Below are 17,119 nucleotides of genomic sequence, written 5' to 3'. Positions count from 1 at the left end.
GCAGCAGCCAAGGCCTCCTTGTGAATGGGCTGCGTCGGGTAGGCACCTCTCCACCGCCAGGCACACCATCCCCGTGCCTCCAGGGAGGCCTCCCACGATGCTACGGACGACCAGCGTCCTTCTGTCTCCCAGGCCGTCCTCTCACACTGGACGTTGCCCTCAGGTGAGAGTCTGTCTTGCCTACCAGACTCTAGACACACCACGGCAGGCACACAGCAGGCGCTCAGCCAATGCCGAGGGGGTGCCCAGTCACAAGACGGCCTTTCCTTTTCTCCTTTAGGGCAAGTTGGCCAAGAGTTTGAAACCCCAGAGTCCCAATTCTGACCACACCCAGCCCGCGCTCAGGTCACTGGTGCCCTTCTGCATTCTCCCAGCACCGTGCTGGGCAAACCTGTGGTGTCCACTATGGACAGGAGGCTGCCACGTGGCCTTGCTCTGGGCAGCTGACCAGCCACGGAGGCCACAAGAGGGAAACTGAGCCACACACTTGCTTCTCCACTGCTGGTGGCACTCCCCTTTGCGGTGCCCTCCTGCGACAGTTTAAGGCACGTTTTCTGTGACCCAGCGGTTCTATCCTAAGACTCTCCTACAGTTACATCTGCAGGTGTGGCCAACGACAGGGTCCACCCCCGACTATTCATCTCCACTCTGTCAGCAGGAGCAAATGATTGGAAACCATCCAGATGGCCATGGGTCGGGGCCCAGCAGGCACGGAGCAGGCTCCTGGCGGAATGTCGTGCAGCCCTTAAGACCTCGGGACTCTCCCTGTGTGCTGATAAGGGGCGACGTCCCAGGGGCGAGATAAGTGAACAGAGAACAGTGCTGAGGCTGCCTCACTGTGCGGAAGGCGGGCACACGTGCTCAGATTCGCAGACTCTGGCAGGACACACAAGACAATGGTGCAGCCGCTGCCCCGGGGGATGCAGGGGTGGGGGGGTGGCGTGGGGACTCACTTGGCATTGAATATGTTTTTTAAACTATTTGAATGTTTTCAACGTGCTCATATCACCTTTATAAAAATTACTTTAAATTCTTAAAAATGCTTGCATGGGGCCATGCAGACATTCTAGGAATGGAGCGAACTTGTCTTATCAAACAGCGGTTGTCATAACAGAGCCCGATGTAGGCTCGGGGCCAAAGTAACCGACATCCTTTCCAAAGTCATCTCAGGGATAGCCGAGGAGGCCGGAGACTGTGTGAGTCCGTCTGAACCCTTTCTTGAAGGGACCCAGTTTGAAGGACCCTTCCCTGTCGGGCCCGCACAGTCTCGGCCACAAGGCACAAACCAGGATCTGTTGACCCTTCTCCCTCTGGTGCATGGGAGTGCTCAGTACACTGTAGAGTACTGTGCCCCAGAGGGACTGCCATGGTGCACGGCCCCTCACCAGTGCCTCCTAACCTCGCCTGGAGGCTGCACAAGCTACCCCAAATCTGGCCACATCGCCCCAACATTGCCACCACCCCTGTCCAGGCCCCGTTGCTCCCCAGGGCTGTTTCAGCAGCCTCCTCACTGGTCTTCCTGCCTCCACTCTCACCCCCAGTCGGATTTATCAAGACAGAACCTGGCAATACCCAAGTCAGGTGACACCCCACTTCTGCTCCACAACCCCCATGGCTCCCACCTACCTGCCCCATTCCTTTTTGCCTCCCTGAATAAGGTGACCAAATACTCTATCATTCAGACCCAGACATCTTAAAGAGCGAGGGTGGTGCCTATTAATAAGAGGCTGGGACCATAGGCATAAATGGGACCTGTCCGGGACAAGCTCCGTGTGTAGCGGCCCCATTTCAAACCTCATCCTCGTGGCCCCTTCCCCTCCTCCTTTAGCCACACTGGCTTCTGGAATGTTCCCTGAACAGGTCCAGCACGCTCCTGCCTCAGGACCTTTGAACTGGCTCTTCCCTTGGCCACTCATTACATGACATGCCACCCCACCACCTTCAGGTCTCTGTTCAAATGCCACTTCACCAGGGCAGCCTTTCCTGGCCACCCAACGTAAAAAGCATCCCTGGTCACTCTCCTTCCCCTGCCCTGGCTTTATTTTACATCACTTATCATCGCTTGTATATTACAATTTTACTTGTATCATCTGTTTAATGTCTGTCTGTCCTACTAGAATGTCATCTCCATGGAGGCAGGACCTGTGTCTGTCTTGACCACTGCTGGATTCAGAACAGTGCCCGGCACATAGTGAATGCTCAACAGACATTAGTTGAGTAAATTAATTATACCCATGTGCTTGATGGGGAAACTGAGGCTCAGAGAGGTTCAGGAATTCACCTGAAATTACCCAGATAAAAATAATCAACCCTAGGCCTGGTTTCTTTTTCTGATCCCACCCTGGGGAGCAGCCACCCATGCGCTGGGTACCATGCTACCCTTCGAGAGGGGCCCCAGCTTCCCAGGCTTCCCTGCATCTCTCATACAGAGAGAAGGAGACCTAGAGGTGAGCTGCATTCTTGTCCAAGAATAGTAATGATTCATTCCAGGGTGGGATCCAAAAAAGAATCGCCTGGACGTCTGTTTTGAGTCGGCCGCCCCGCTGCCGTCCAGCCGGCACTCAGAGATGTAAATACGTCCTCCGAGTGGGCCAAATCGTTTCCTTTTGACTGCCGGCCAGCCATTTATTGGCGATGGCTCTTCCCTAGAGACTGGCGGAGGCAACAATTATAAAAGAGCCCATCCGCCCCAAGCATGGGGCCGCACAGGGCTCTCTCCGCCGTCTCTCCCTTCCGATAGCTGCAGGGGAAGATTGGCTGAGCAGGGCTTGTTTGCAAATATGACTCATTTCTTTGATTCTAATAAAGTCTAATGATATGTGCTGAGCTCCCAGGGGGCTCTGGAGGAACCGGGGAGGAAGGCATGGCTCCAGGATGATGGAGGGCATTTAGCCAGATCTGGCCCCGCCCGTCTTCCAGGGCTGGGGGCGAAGCAGGACCCTCGGGACTGAGGTGACCTCAGAGCAGCGGCGAGCAGGATGAGGCTGACTGGGGGCAGAAGCTCTGCTTCCCCATCACAGAGCGATTCAGAGTTAAATTATAAAGCCAGCGTGAAATGACTGTCTCAGGGGCCTGGGCGGCTTTCAAGGGAGGGGCATCTCACCAGCTCCCGCTGAGGATGATGCTTTAGCGTTGCAGACGGGGTAGGCGTGGGGATCCAGGCCAAGAGAAGACCCCATGCGTAACCTGACAGTGGGGTCACACACACACGGCACAATGTTACCTGTGACCGTGGACTTGTCCTGGACTTACGGCTGGTGGGGATGTAGACCCTGGAGGTGGCGTCCAGTACTGGAGATCAGGGCTGAGCTCTCTGCACTGTCTAGCTGCCTATGTAACCTTGGGTAAGTCACTTAACCATTCTGGTCCTCAGCGTTCCACCTAATAAGCCACGCCCAGAGGCTCCATCCTCAGCATATCGCTTGTTTTAGCACTTTAACACTCAGCCAGGCTGTGAGGTGTTAGGACCACGCTACCTCTGAGCTCTGGAGAGGTGGTGACTGCACTGAGGCCATGCAGCTGGGACGCCGGGCCAGAGTCAAGTGTCCCTGCTCTAGGAGACGGGAGCATGGCCCATGGCTCTCCACTAGCTCCTCTTGTAAAACCAGAGGGGGCAGAGGGGCTGGCAGGGATGATCAACCAGGTCCTTGCCTGTCCAGAGCCAGGAGGAAGGCTTAGTTAGCTCCGTGGTGTCTTGTTATCTGGAACCCCAGGTGGCTCCCGAGCACTGTCAGGCCTCTTTTGCAGAAAGAAGGGCCAGCTCAGGGACCCACGTGTCTGGTGCAGATGAGAGAGGTGAAGGAAGTGATGGCCGGGGCTGGGCTTTGGCTCGAGGGGCCCGGAGACCAGCCTTGAGAGGATGCTTACTGCTCGGCAGCCCAGTGGGTACCAGCCAGCGACACCTCAGTCACTTCCCAGCAATTCTCTCTCAGTGGAAATCCCAGAGTTAGTCACTGCCGGGCTGGTGGCTATTTTCAGGGGAAATCATATAAGCTAAGTTTCACCTTAAAGGGAACCCACATACTGATGGCTGAGCCCTCTGAGGCCCTGTATACAGTAGGCGCTTAATATATGTCCCAGCCTCTCTCTCACCAGTGTGTTCCTTGAGCAAGTCTAGAAAACACAAATTCAATCGCATGACTCCCCTTCCCTTCTCCTTAGCTTCCGTGGCTCCCCCTCTTAGAGAACAAAGCCCAAATTTATCTGCCTAACATCCAAGGCCTCCAGCCTTCTTCCTGGCCCCATGTGTCCTATTCTCCGGCCAAACCAATGACTCGTTGCTACTCATGTGCTTTACGAACGCTGAGCCTCAGCATGGCTGTTCCTTCTGTCCAGGATGTCTTTTCCTCTCTCTTTGCCAGCCTAGTGAACTCCTACTCATCCCTCAAAGCCCAGCTCACATGGCCCCTCCATTTGCAGACGGGGAAATGAGGCCAGAGGGGTAGTGACTTGTTGCTCCAAGCTACACAGCCAGGTGGATGCAAACATGGAATGAATAAGAATCAGCACTCAGTGAGCACTTACTCAGTGTTGAAACACTCTCACTTAATCCTCCCTGGCTGGGCAAGATTATGATCATGGAAAAAGCCATGAGAGGGTTCTAAGCTGAGAAATGACGTGTTTGGATTCACAGCTGACTGCAGAGATGCAAAGGTAAGGTGGAGAGAGCAATTAAGAGGCCATGCTGGGTCTGGGAGAGGGATGAGGGGGTCCTGTGGGGGAAGGGCGGCAGTGCAAGTGGGGAGGGTGGCCAGGCTCTGGATATACTTTAAACGGAGAGCCAAGAGGACCGCGAATTGGATGTGGGGTTTGAGGCAGAAAGGAGTTTGGGATGATTCTTAGATATGTTCCCTCCTTAAAGGGCCTCTGCAAAGATGGGAAGAAATGACAGGGGCAAGTCCCTGGGACGATGCTCACGGGAGTCAGTTATTCCACACGAGTTCTCTTTCCTTCCCCCTCTTTCATGCCCAAGAGAAGGGAAGGCCCTTGAAGGCAGGTGGCCTCAGCCTCTCCGCTCTCACAGGTGGCAGGCAGGTCCTCTCCTCCCCTCTGTGGACCCCAGTCCTCCCTAGGGTTCTAAAAAGAGGGAAGGTTATGCGTGAATGTTCAGGTGGGCTCACAGAGCCCTGCCGGGGCCCAGGGGAGGGTGTGAAGGCTAGAGCGGGAGGGGAGGCCAGGTGGGCGGCCGACATTCTCTGGACTGAGCAAGTCTATGTGGACCATGCGAGGCTTGGGAAGGTGCCTGCGGCACCAGGATGTTTCCGAAGATTAATCCTGTCAATGTCTTCTGGCCCAGGAAAGGGAACTCGGGCACTCAGAATGGGAGTTCTGGAAGGCAGGAGGCCTAGAACCCCTCAGGAGGGCCCAGGCTGGAGGACAGGCAGGAGAGGAGGCACGGGTAAGGACCTCACGGCTCACATGAGCTCCTTCCCAAGAGCCCTCGGGCCTGAGATAGAGGGCACAGCCCCTTTGTAAGAGCGGGACCATACGGGCACCTGAGAATGGGCCATTCTTAGTCCCTCTGAAGTTGAGTTTCAAATGTCCGCAGGGGGCAGTTTTATCCACAATGAGGACACTAAATTAATAGTAATGGCCCACATTTATCAAGCAGGCTCTCAGGGCTGGCCATACACGATCTTGTTCCATTAGGGCGGCTCTACAACCCTAGGAGGGCAGGGTTAAGATCTCCCCAAGTATAGCTGAGGACCCTGAGGCCCAGAGAGGAAAAGGCACCTGCCTGAGTTAGAAGTGGCAGAACAAGGGTTTCAACCCAGGTAGCCAAACCATGTCTGAGGCAACGAAGTCCCGGCGGGCACCTGAGTTAGCTGGGTGAATGCCAGGGCCCTGGGTGGTCAGGCTGTGCCAGGCACGGCAGAGAACGGACAGGGCTGTGGTCTCGGGCCCCATTCAAGCGAGAAGAATGAAGTGCCTGCATTTCTTTGTCTGTAAACTCAGCTGTCCAGAGGGTGGGGAGCAAGGGTGGGAGGTGAATGTGTCTGTAACGGTTTTTGTCTGCAAGTGGGAAATATGTCCATGGAAAAGAGCCCCAGTTCCAGGAGCCCGGGTACTTGTGAGCACATACTGAAGGTCCGCGTTTCAGGAGACGGACGTGGACCACCTGGGTGAGGCCGACTGACCCTTTCTGGCCTAAGATTCCCCAGCCCTGGTCCTAACGCTTGGCTGGGACCAGCCAGCAGTTAACTCCCTCTTCTGTGGGCCTGATCCTGGGCCAGGTTCTAAGAGGTGGAGAGATACCTTGAAGCAGCAAATCCACACACAAAAGAGAGGGAGTCTCATCTTGTGATCGTAAGGGGCCACCCCCTTCCTTAACACCGTCCCCTGCCCCTGGCTCTCAACCCCACGCAAGGACTCATCTGTTATTTCCAGGATCGAAGGGACTACTGAGCACCCAATTTAATAGCTCATGGAGAGCAGGAAAAGCAATGCACTAATACATTTTTGATGCATCTCCAAGCACTGTGTTAGGACTTCCCGGTATGTCAGCTAAGAGCTACCTAAACTTCAGGCCTCCATGTTCTGCCTTTCTGATGTTTGGCCTATGTGTATACTTCTGCAGTTATTGACTATATTGTGGAAAACTGCAAAAATGCCCATAATTCTCCATTCCTCTCATCAAGAGACAGAGCCTATTTCCCCACCTCTTGAGTCTGAGTTAGTCTTGTCGTTCTTTTTGGCCAATGGGACATTAACAAAAATGCTGCAAACAGAGGCTTGAAAAGTGCTCCTGCACTGGGGCTTCCCCATCTGTTGTTTTTGGAATGCTGAGCCACCTAGGAACCAGCCCAGGCTAGCCTGCAGGGTAATGAGACCATAGGGACCAGTTGCCTGTGGCACCCCAGCCAATAGCCAGCCAATTTCCAGAAGAGCTACCCTGATGCCCTACAGCTGACCTACTAGTGAGGGAGCCCAGCAAAGACCAGAAGAACTGCCCAGCCAAGCTCAGCCCAAACTGCCAAACAGCAGAACCATGAGCCAAATAAAATAAATGGCTGTTTGAATTTGGGGATGGGTGTTACCCGGCAAATGCTAACTGATACATATTTTTCACTCTAGCTACTCACCTCTTGACTTGAGTAACTACTTCAGCTTCATATATGCATTTTTCTCTGTGCAATAACAGGTTTGATGTGCTAACTATTATTTTTTCTAAAATACATTAAGAAAACTATATCATTTTCAGACAACATGAGAACATATACCTGCCTTTGGGAAACAATCCTCACAGAGATCCCATGGGTGTAGGAACGATTCACTCCCCTCATTTGACAGTTAAAGAAACTGAGGCTCAGAAAGGGGCAGTGACTTGCTGGAGGTCAAACAGCCAGTAAAATGGCAGAACTGAGGTTCGATTCCAGGCCTGTCTGAGACCAAAGGCATGGATTTATCTCCAGATCTGTACCCCTCCTTCCACCCACCCCACCCCAAGAGAGTGGCTCCCCTATCCCTGGGGAGAAGACGAGGGAGCGGGCTGCCCACTGCCTCCTCCCCTGCCCCCTCCGTCCTCCGCGAGGCCAGCCTTACTCCCAGAACTCGGTGACGGGGGAGGTGAAGTTGGCGGTGCTGAGGGAGATCCACAGGCTCTTGTTCCTGCGCAAGGTGTCTTCCAAGCACTGGGGCGTGTTCCAGCTGTGGTTGCAGTTCGCCCAGGGCAGCTCCGACTGGAAGGACTGGAACAGGTAGTACGTGGCCCAGGCCAGGATGATGATGTAGTATATGTTCAGGAGGGACACAATCACAATGGAGGCATAGCCGATGCCTGCAAGTGCGGGTAAGCGAGACGAGCATCAGAGAGAGGCCAGACCCACCACGGCCACACCCGCCACCAGAAAACCCTGGAATCTGCAGGCCTGGGGCCAGAAGGGGCCCTTCAACAGTGCCCAGCAAATATGTGTAGGATGAATGGATGACTGGATGGATGGATAGGTGAAGGAACGGGTGCTTAGATAAATCAGATAGTTGGATGAATCGAAGGATGTATGAAAGAGGGATAGATTGATGGATGGGTGGACGGATGGATGGTTAGATGGACTCATAGATGAACGGATGGATGTTGGAATGATGGATATTCACTTTGTTGGATGGATGTACGGATGGTGGTTGAAGGGAAGGTTAGGCAGATGAACGGATGGATGAACGAGTGGATGGGTAGAGGGAGGATGGTTGGATGGATAGATGGATTGCCTAACTATTGACTAGTTTAATGAAAGAAAGGTTTAATGGATAGATGGATGGGTAGATTTACATGGATGACTGAGTGAAGAGACTCACACATTCTCCCGCCCCTGCCAATTATAATCATGACAGTATTATCTTATGAGGGCATACTAGGAACTAGGCACAGGACTAAATGTTACAATAATAATAAAGCTACCACTGGTTTGGGGCTTACTATGTGCACAAAGCACTTTTACATGGCTACGTCATTTTGTCTTCATAGCAGTCCTTGAAGTAAGCATATTATTTCCATGTTACAGATGTGGAAACTGAGGCACAAAGAGATTAAGTGACTTTCCCAAAGTCACAAGAATTAGCAAAACGAGGAATTGGGACTTGAAGCCAGACAGAACGGTTCCTGAAAGGCTTCTCTTCTGCACTCTACTGCTTAGCAGCTACCGGCTCCCTTATCCTTTAACAACCCAGAGAGGCGGGAACAGCTACGTGGAATGAGTAGCAGCGTCACGTGTACAATGTGCTGGCCGTGACCTGCGTCAGGCATGGTGCCAAGTGGCCTGCATGAGGCTCCACTGTACCCGGCAAACAGTAGGTGCTCAATAAAAATTTGCTGAACCAATGAACACCAGGCCCCAGGTGACCTTTGCCCCACACTCACCGGCAAACAAGGGGCAGATCTTCTCCCAGCAGGTGATGCCCCCTTCAGAGGTGTACTGGCCTATGATTACCTCCAGGAAAAACACAGGCAGGCCGCCCCCAAACAGGAAAATGAAATATGGTATGAGAAATGCACCTGCAGAGAGAGAAGAGCGGGGTGAGGCTCAGGCAGCGGCTGTCACGGGGCCGAGGCTGTAGGTCTCCTTCCCAAGCCCTCCCGGCCAATGGAATCAGAGGGCATGGGTGAGGGACATGAGGGTAAAGGCCAAACTCCTGGACCTGGCTGAAACTTCTCCAGGCCCTGCCCACCTGTCCAGCCGGCATCACCCTTCCCGGGTGCCCTCTTGCCTTCTGCAAATCTACCAGGTGCTTGAAGTCCCTGAGCCTTTGTTTAAGCTGCGTGCCTGCCCACCTGCCTGCCTACCCCACGTCCGTCCACCCGAAGAAGGAATGCTCAGCCCTTAACACCCGTCTCAAACGGGCCTCCTCGTTAAAGCCTTCAGCTAGCCTTCCCTGGCCCGCCCGGGGCAGGAAGCTGAGAAGAACTAGTTAGGAAGGGTGATGGGAAGCGAGAGGTGGGCCTCTCCAGCCGGAGGTGGGAGCCAGGGGACGAGGGAGGGGCAAAGAATCGGGCAAGGGTTCCTACCTGGTGTCCACTAATGGCTTCAGCGGGTCCATAAACCCTTTGAAACTGTGGGCAACTTGGGTCTACGTGTATGTACTTTGTTCTGGGGAGCGTCTAGGGTACTCATCAGAGTCCCAGAGGCACCTGAGACCTACAAAAGGTTAAGAAACCAGGCTCGAAGGCAGAATTTCCCGAAAGGTGGTTCTCCTGACGGGAGCAACACGCGCATGCCCGGCTCTGCCGGCGCGCCAGCCCTCGGTCATGGGCTGCCACGGGGAGCTGGGAGTGAGTTCTCACTGCGTCAGCCAGAAAGTCTCCATCGTGTCTGACCAACTTGAACTTCTACAACAGGAGAGGATTCTAGCTCAGAGCCTTCAACAGGTAAAAAAACAAAACCCAAAAAACTCAGACCAACCAACTAACCAACTGACCAAACAGAGAATGTACACTTAAAAAACACCTTCACCTAAGTGAAGGGGTCTGAAGGGACAAACTTCCGGTTATAAGATAAATCGGTCCTGGGCGTGTCATGTATAGCATCGTGACGCCAGTAACAACATACTGGACTGTGCATTTGAAAGTTGCTAAGGGACTTCCCTGGCGGTCCAGTGGTTGAGACTCTGTACTCCCAACGCAGGGGGCACGGGTCTGATCCCTGGTCAGGGAACTAAGATCCCGCATGCCGCACGGCGCGGCCAGAAAAAAACAACAACAACAAAAAATGGAAGCTGCTAAGAGAGCAAAATCTTAACAGTTCTCATCACAAGAAAAAAAAAATCTGTAACTATGTGAGGTGACGGATGTTAACTAGACTTACTGTGGTGATCATTTCTCAATATAGACATAAATCATATTGTATCCCTTAAATTAAAACAAGGTTTCATGTCAATTCTATCTCAATAAAACTGGAAAAAAGTAAAAATTAAAAATTTAAAAAATCTTCACTGTATTTTTTTTTCCCTGGATACCACCTTTCCATTATGGCAAATGATACTGGCTTTTTACATTTAAGGTGGGAAACCAAGCTTGCTTTTCAACTACATTTGGTTTAAGTTAGAAAAGCAAAGGTTAAAAAAGTTATAAAGTAAGGAAGAGTGGGGAAGTGCAGAGCTGTGAGGGAATTTACAAAGGGGGCGTGTGAATATCTGAGGCTCGGGGCACTCCGGCCTGGCCTCATGGCACTCTTCAGAGATGGTAAACTGGAGGATCAGAGAGGGTAAGGGATCTGCTCAAGGTAACACAGTAAGACCCTGAAAGAACACCACCTGATTCCCAGTCATGCTCATCTCCTGCTTCTGAGGAGTGGGCTGGGGGCTAAAGCAGGCTGACCCGGGGGAAGTCAAGGTGGGAGCCTGGAAAGCCAGGCATGGGGAGGCCACCCACGCTCTGGCCCGATCCTTCTCCTCCAATGCCACTCTCTGCCCAACCCAGGCTCACCTCCACCATTTTTGTAGCAGAGGTACGGGAACCGCCAGACGTTGCCCAAGCCGACGAAGCCGCCAGCCACGGAGAGCACAAAGTCAATCTTGCTGGCCCACTTCTCCCTCTGCGGAGGCTTCCCCTCAGCCTCATCCTCAGGCCGTGTGCCTGGGCTCTTCCCTGGGGATGGCTTCAGGATATCCTTGTGGAAGTCTTTGAGACACTGCAGCTTCTCCTTGGTGGCCATGTCCTTCTCGCTTTCTGTGGGGGACAGAACAGAGCGCAACGTGCGTCAGTAAGGGACACCCTGTGTGTCTTAACACAACCCGGCTGGCCGGCTCTGGCCTGCCGCCGCCTCGTCTGTCCACTCCTCTGACCCCCTAGGTGATCGGGGACCTAGTGATCCAGGGACTGACAGGTGCCATTCCCAACAGAAGCAGCGGGGCCCACGCCCGGCGTCCCTGAATGTCACACCCCACCCTCCACGGTGCAGGGAGATAAGCATGAAGCCACCCAGCCCTGGCAGCATCTCTGCAGAATACCGCACCCTCCAGGCAAGTCTAGGGCAGCTTCCGAATAACAGCCTGCCTGCATTTTCTAGAAATGATCTCCAAATTTCAGATTTGCACAGAAAGCGATGCCTCCCGTTTCACTCACACCTCAGCACAGGGCCTGGCCCACAGGAGGTGCTCGTTCCTCACTGTTTAAAGAATGGATAAACACAAACAAGTGAGGAATGGGGTTTCAGGCTGGAATGGAAACGATATTTGAAAACAGGGTTTCCATCACATACAGAAAATGGATGCTTATAAAATATATTTGCAACTTATTAACCAGTCACATCTCTGCGGCATAAGAAATAAGGGATTTGCACTGGTCAGGATTATGGAAGAATGCCGGTTAATCCCCACGTGTCCAGCCCTCTCTCTGCATGCTCTGGCCTGCTCTGACCCCTGTATCATCCAGGGCCCTGGCCCTCTGACTACCCTGTGGGTTTCGCAAGGGAAGGCCCCAGGGGATATCAAATCTCTAAGCCCCCAGGAGCCGTTCACAGTCACCCTCAGCCCACCCCTGCTGGGACCCCATTCTAGAGGAAGTCAGCCACCGGCCAGTGCAGCGCCCCTGCTCTCTGTACTTCCTCAGGTCCCCGAGCCCTCGCTGTCCCTGGCAGAGGACCATGAAGACAGATGAGCCTTAGTTTCCCCACGTGCAGAATGAAAAGGATGATGGCAGAGGTGACCGACTCATAGCCAAGCAGCTCTGAACACAACCTGCTTGTTTTCGTGATCCAAATCGGTGGCCAACACTGAAATATCAGATTCCAGAGAAAAGTCAAGATTCCTAGGTTTTCTTACAAAATCGGAAGGGGGGCCACGTTGGGTTCATGCTCCCCACAGTGACCATCAGCTGGACCAGAGGCGGCCATCACCCCGGCACACCGGGGCCAGGGCACCACCCGGCTCACGGGACCTGTCCAGGGGCGTCTGAGTCCGCCTGTCACAGTGGCACTAGCTGAAAATGCCTTCCTTGCTTCCCTGTTAATGGTCTCCTCCACAACTAGAACAGAGGCTCCGTGGCACCGGGACCTGCCTTGTCCACTGCTGGGTGCCCCGAGCTGGCGCACAGTAGGTCGTCAGGCAAGGACTGTTGGGTAGATGGTTCCCAGAGTGTGTCTACAAGCAGCTGGGGCCAAATACCAACCCCAGCTCTGCCGCTTCCCAACCCCATGACACTGGCGGGTCCTCGGCGTGTGGCCCAGAGGCATCGGGGGCAGGGCCAGGTGAGGGCTGCCGAGGACGGGGGCGGGGCGGGGGGGGCTGTTGGCGAGGGGACGCGCTGGCCTGGCCCCAGCAGTGGGCCCTCCAGGGCCGTGCTCTGAGGAGCAGAGGCACGCAGCACAACAGAACCCCCGTTCCCCCACGCCTCCTTCCTCTCCTGGCTGGGGGTGGGGGACCCCGATTGTTTCGCTATCTGGCGGTGAGCAGACCAAGAAAAGGCTTCCTGGAGCCGCCGGGCGGCTCACTGGGCCTTCCTCTGTCTCCCGGCGACGGCATCCGCAGGCCTTTCTTTGCCCGCTCCCTCGGGGCGACGCGGGGTTCTGCCGAGCGCACGGCTGCTGTAAAAATAGCCCGGGCGGCCAGCATTGTTCCAGCGCTGATCCGTGCAGCCCCCGATGGTTATCTGAGCGGCCCATTGTGGGCCGGCTGGATGGGAGCATAATTGGAGGATGTGGGACTCCACTCCCTCCTAGTGGGGATGTTTTCCAGGGAATGACCCCTGAGCCTCCTCACCAAGAAGGGCCGGTGCCGCCCTTTCGGGCCCTCCTTGGATCTCGGGGCCGGAAGGCACTTCACCAGGTCAGCCAGACGGAGGAGGGGGGAGGTGGCCGGCTTCTGCTCACATAGGCTGGGGGCACTGGCGAAAGCTACCCTGAGCCCTGGCTCTGCCCTCTGGGCCCCAGGCCCACTTGCCACTCTGGCCCTCAGAGAACTCTCTAGAAACATGAGGCAGGGAGCAGCCACAAGCTCCCTGAGACCGTCGGCTCCAGGCTCTGGTTCCATATAAGATGAGACCTCCAGCCCCCTTTTCCGCACTCAGGACCCCATCTTCCCGACGCATGTACCTGAACCAGGATCAGGGGTGAGGCCTGTCACGTCCTGGTGTTGTAGTGGTCTCCTCACTGCTCATTGCCAAGGTGTACCTGGAGATGTGTTCCTGCATCACTGACACCTGTCCCACCTGTGGCTGCTGCCATCACAGGCTCGCCTGGCCATTGAGAACACATAGCCCAGTGATGTCCATGGCCTCGCTCAAGACGCACGCCTGGATGAGGTCTGACCCACGTGCAGACACCCCAACTCCCTCTCAGGGGGGCTCCTTCCAAGCTCCTCTGGGGTGTCCGAGGAAGCCCCAGCAGCAAGATCTGCGGAGTCTGCCTCCTGTACGTTCCTGGCATCTACCCGCTTCTCCATCACCATGGCAACTGCCTGGCTCCGGGCTCCACAGCCCTCCACGGGCATCCCCTGAAGCCTCCTGCTGGGTCTCCCTGCTGCTACTCTGCCCACCCCACCCCTACAATCTGTTCTCAAAACAGCAGCTGAAGGCAACTTACAAAGCAGACTCAGATCATAATGCCCTCCCACCGCAACCCTCCGTCCCTCCCGGAAGAAAACACAAGCTCCTCACCACAGCTACTGGGTCTCAGCACAGGCCCCTTTTCCTTGGGACACTGGTCCCACGTAACTGCTTTACTTCAGCCCACCCCTCAGGCTCGGGCTCCCTGCATGGCGGCTCCAGGCCCTCTGGTGGCAGCCTGGCCCCTGCAGGAATCAAAGGGAGAGTCCTGGCCTAGGAGCTGAGAGCCACTTCCTGGCTGGGTGACCTCAAGCAAGTTACTCCACCCTCTGGCCCCCCGTGTTCTCGTGTGTAAAGAAGGATAACTGTGGCCACCTCATAGGGATGTTATGAGGACTGAACGAGGGGGTGCCTACGGCAAGTGCTCCTGAGCTAGTATCTGCCAGTACTACTCTGCTGTTACTGCTCTAATTATTACGGGGTCCACGCTGACCATGCGGTACGGAAGGCCTCAGTCCTACTCAGGGGGAGATCAGCAAGACCCAGAGAGGCCAAGTGACACTGCTGAGGTCACGAAGCTGGGAGTGACAGCGACCATGGTGTTCTGGAACCCCCAGCTCCGCCTCCACTGTCCCGTGGCCAGTCCAGCCCGTCCAACTCTGCAGACCCCCGAGAGACTCACTAACTCTCTCTCGCCCGCCACTCACCAACATCGCACCCCCTGGTGCAGCCAGCACTTGGGAACGAGCTCCCTCCGAGGTGTCCCAGACACCCGCTGCCTTGCAGGCCGCCGCTGAGCGCTGTTTTCCTTGGCGCCAGGCCCAGGGCTATTTTGTAGCGACCGTGATGCATTATTCCCCATTTTAAGAGCTTCCTATTTGCTTATTACAGCTACAAGTGATTAGAATGGGCTCCAATACAGAGGTTCCACGACGAAGGCTCCCTTCTTGCCCAGTTGAAACTCCTACTCTGTTCCTGGGGTGGAGGTCACGGCCAGGGCCTGGTTCTGGTGCCTGAAGACCAACGTGCAGATCACCTGGTCGGCTTGTGACATGTACTCAGACAGAGTCAACCTAGTGCCAGCGATGCCGTGGGTTGACAAGATGTTCCTTTGCTTCCTCCCAATGTAAAACTACCAAATTTTTGAGTACTTTAATTCTGTGCTGAGCTGTCTGTACACAGTTTTCTATGCACTCTTCAAACACCCTCAACACTGCACAAGGGATTTTTAGGACCGTTTTACGGAAGGGGGAGTTGAGGCTGAAGCAGGGAAGAGGGTGGCCTGGCTGAGGATACACAGGTGGGAAGGAGACTAGAGGCAGAATTCCCAGCTGGTCTGCCCAACGCTGAAAGCACTGGAGCGAAGGTTAGAGAGCAGCCTCTGCAGGGTTTGCAGATGGGGACACTGAGGCCAGAGGGAAAGGACTGCAGAGGTACAGAGCCAGCAGCAGGGCAGGGCTGGGGACCCCAGGTGCCCACGCACCAGCCAGCTGGGTCTTGAAATTGAGATTCTACTGAGGCTCCTCCCCGACACCTGCCACCTCAGCCCAAGGCTTTGGGGGAACCAAGCCCAGAAGCTGGGGGGCTCTCTGCCTTGCCCTCCCCTGCAGAACTTGAACTTTCTCAAGTAAGCGGTTTCCCATGTGGCTCTCTCCTGTCGAGAACAATGACTCAAGTCCCCTGTTGTCACTCAGGAGTCCCTACAAGGTTTTTAAATAAGAGGGCAGGTACTTCTTCTGTTTCCTTTTTGGACTACTGTCCCCACCCCAAAAGGGCGTAGCCCACAGCTGGGCTATACGATCAGTCTCCGGGCCTGACATCTGGGGTTTGGCAAGCGACTCCCAGAATCCCCGAACTGGGGCAGGAGGACAGCTGGACGACAGATCCATTCATTTCACAGGTAGGGAGGCTGCAGCCTGCACGGCCCCCAGCCCGCTGGGCCTGCTATGGAAACAAGCAAGCGGCTGGACCCCTTGTCTGCCCTTTCCAGAGCAGGGGTCCCTCCTCCTCTCTCCTTTCCTTGTCCCCCATCTCCACTCCAGAGCCAGTGTTCTGGGCTCACAGAGGCCACAACTAAGCTGAGTGACCTGGTCCAAGTGACAACCCACTCTGTGCCTCAGTTTCCTCACTGGTTAAAAAAAATGGGGGTAAAAGTAAAACTCCCCTTATAGGGATCAAATAGGATGATGCCTGTAAAATATTGAGCACAGTGCCTGGTACATACAAGTGATTAATAAATATTAGCTATTATTGAAGAAAACATCTGATCACATTGGGATTTTACTACACTATGTGGCAGGCATCGTATCCTGAGCGTTTAAAAAAAAGAAAAAGAAAGCAAGCTGCATTTATTGGGCACTGGCTGCATGCACACTTATTTAGCACTGTGCTAAGCGCTTTGCAAGCATTTTCTGAATTAACCCTGTCCATGGGTGGCCATTACCATCTGCCTTTTGCTGACAAGGCACAGAGTGGTGAAGTTACTTGCCCAGGGTCACATAGCAAGCAAAAGGCCGCTGAAGCTTCGAACGGCTCCCAGGTCTATTTTGGCCTCTCAATTCCATGTTCTCAGCCACTCGGCTGTTTTGGATCACTTGCTCTAGATATGTCACAAAGTGAAATCAGGTCTGGCGCCTTTATGCCAGCTTCAAGCTACTGGGCTGTGCTGACAAATTAGGGAAGTAGGTGAAGGCAAACAGGGAAGTGAGGGGCCACATGACAGAGACAGACAGGGCAGGGCCTGGGGACCCGTGCAGCAGTCAGTGCCCAGGGCCACAGGGGTGGGCTGAGCAGGCCGACGGAACGCACTGACTGGGGCATGACAGATGGAGCCATGGACCTGAGGCTTCCTCTAGCGAACAGGAAGAGTTTCTCCCAAACTTCTCTGATAGCCCTGGAGGGGCTCCTTTGAGCACTGTCCCCACAGACTGCAGGTGAGGGACAGGCTCAGCAAGGAGGAGGGCCAGGACCAATTAGTAATGTCTACCCCAGGCACGCTGCTTAAATACAATCCTGGCCCTAGAGAGCATTTAACAGTTAAGCACCAAAGGGAAAAAAAAAAACGTGCGTTAAGAGCACTATTTCACTATCTAGGGCAGCTGATTTTGAAAAGAAGGCAGGAAGTAATTTTAAAAAAAGGGTTTTTTATTC

At 54.4% G+C, this 17,119-nt stretch overlaps 1 protein-coding gene across 4 annotated transcripts in view; it reads right to left on the bottom strand.

Moving 5' to 3' along the window:
• SLC6A6 (solute carrier family 6 member 6) overlaps nucleotides 1-17,119 on the bottom strand; it is a 79,851-nt gene that overhangs the window by 29,645 nt on the left and 33,087 nt on the right. For all 4 annotated transcript variants that reach the window (XM_082345729.1, XM_082345731.1, XM_082345730.1 and 1 more), the window contains 3 exons: nucleotides 10,913-11,155; nucleotides 8,852-8,986; nucleotides 7,543-7,777 (listed from right to left, as the gene is read on the bottom strand). In XM_082345729.1, coding sequence (XP_082201855.1) covers nucleotides 7,543-7,777; nucleotides 8,852-8,986; nucleotides 10,913-11,155 — 613 coding nt within the window. The remainder of the gene's footprint in view (nucleotides 1-7,542; nucleotides 7,778-8,851; nucleotides 8,987-10,912; nucleotides 11,156-17,119) is intronic.

The sequence above is a fragment of the Balaenoptera borealis genome (genome assembly GCF_965194805.1).
Source record: "Balaenoptera borealis genome assembly, chromosome: 12".
NCBI classification, from domain to species: Eukaryota; Metazoa; Chordata; class Mammalia; order Artiodactyla; family Balaenopteridae; genus Balaenoptera; species Balaenoptera borealis.
The sequence above is the reverse complement of the archived record's forward strand: the minus strand, read 5'-3'. Positions and strand labels throughout refer to the sequence as shown.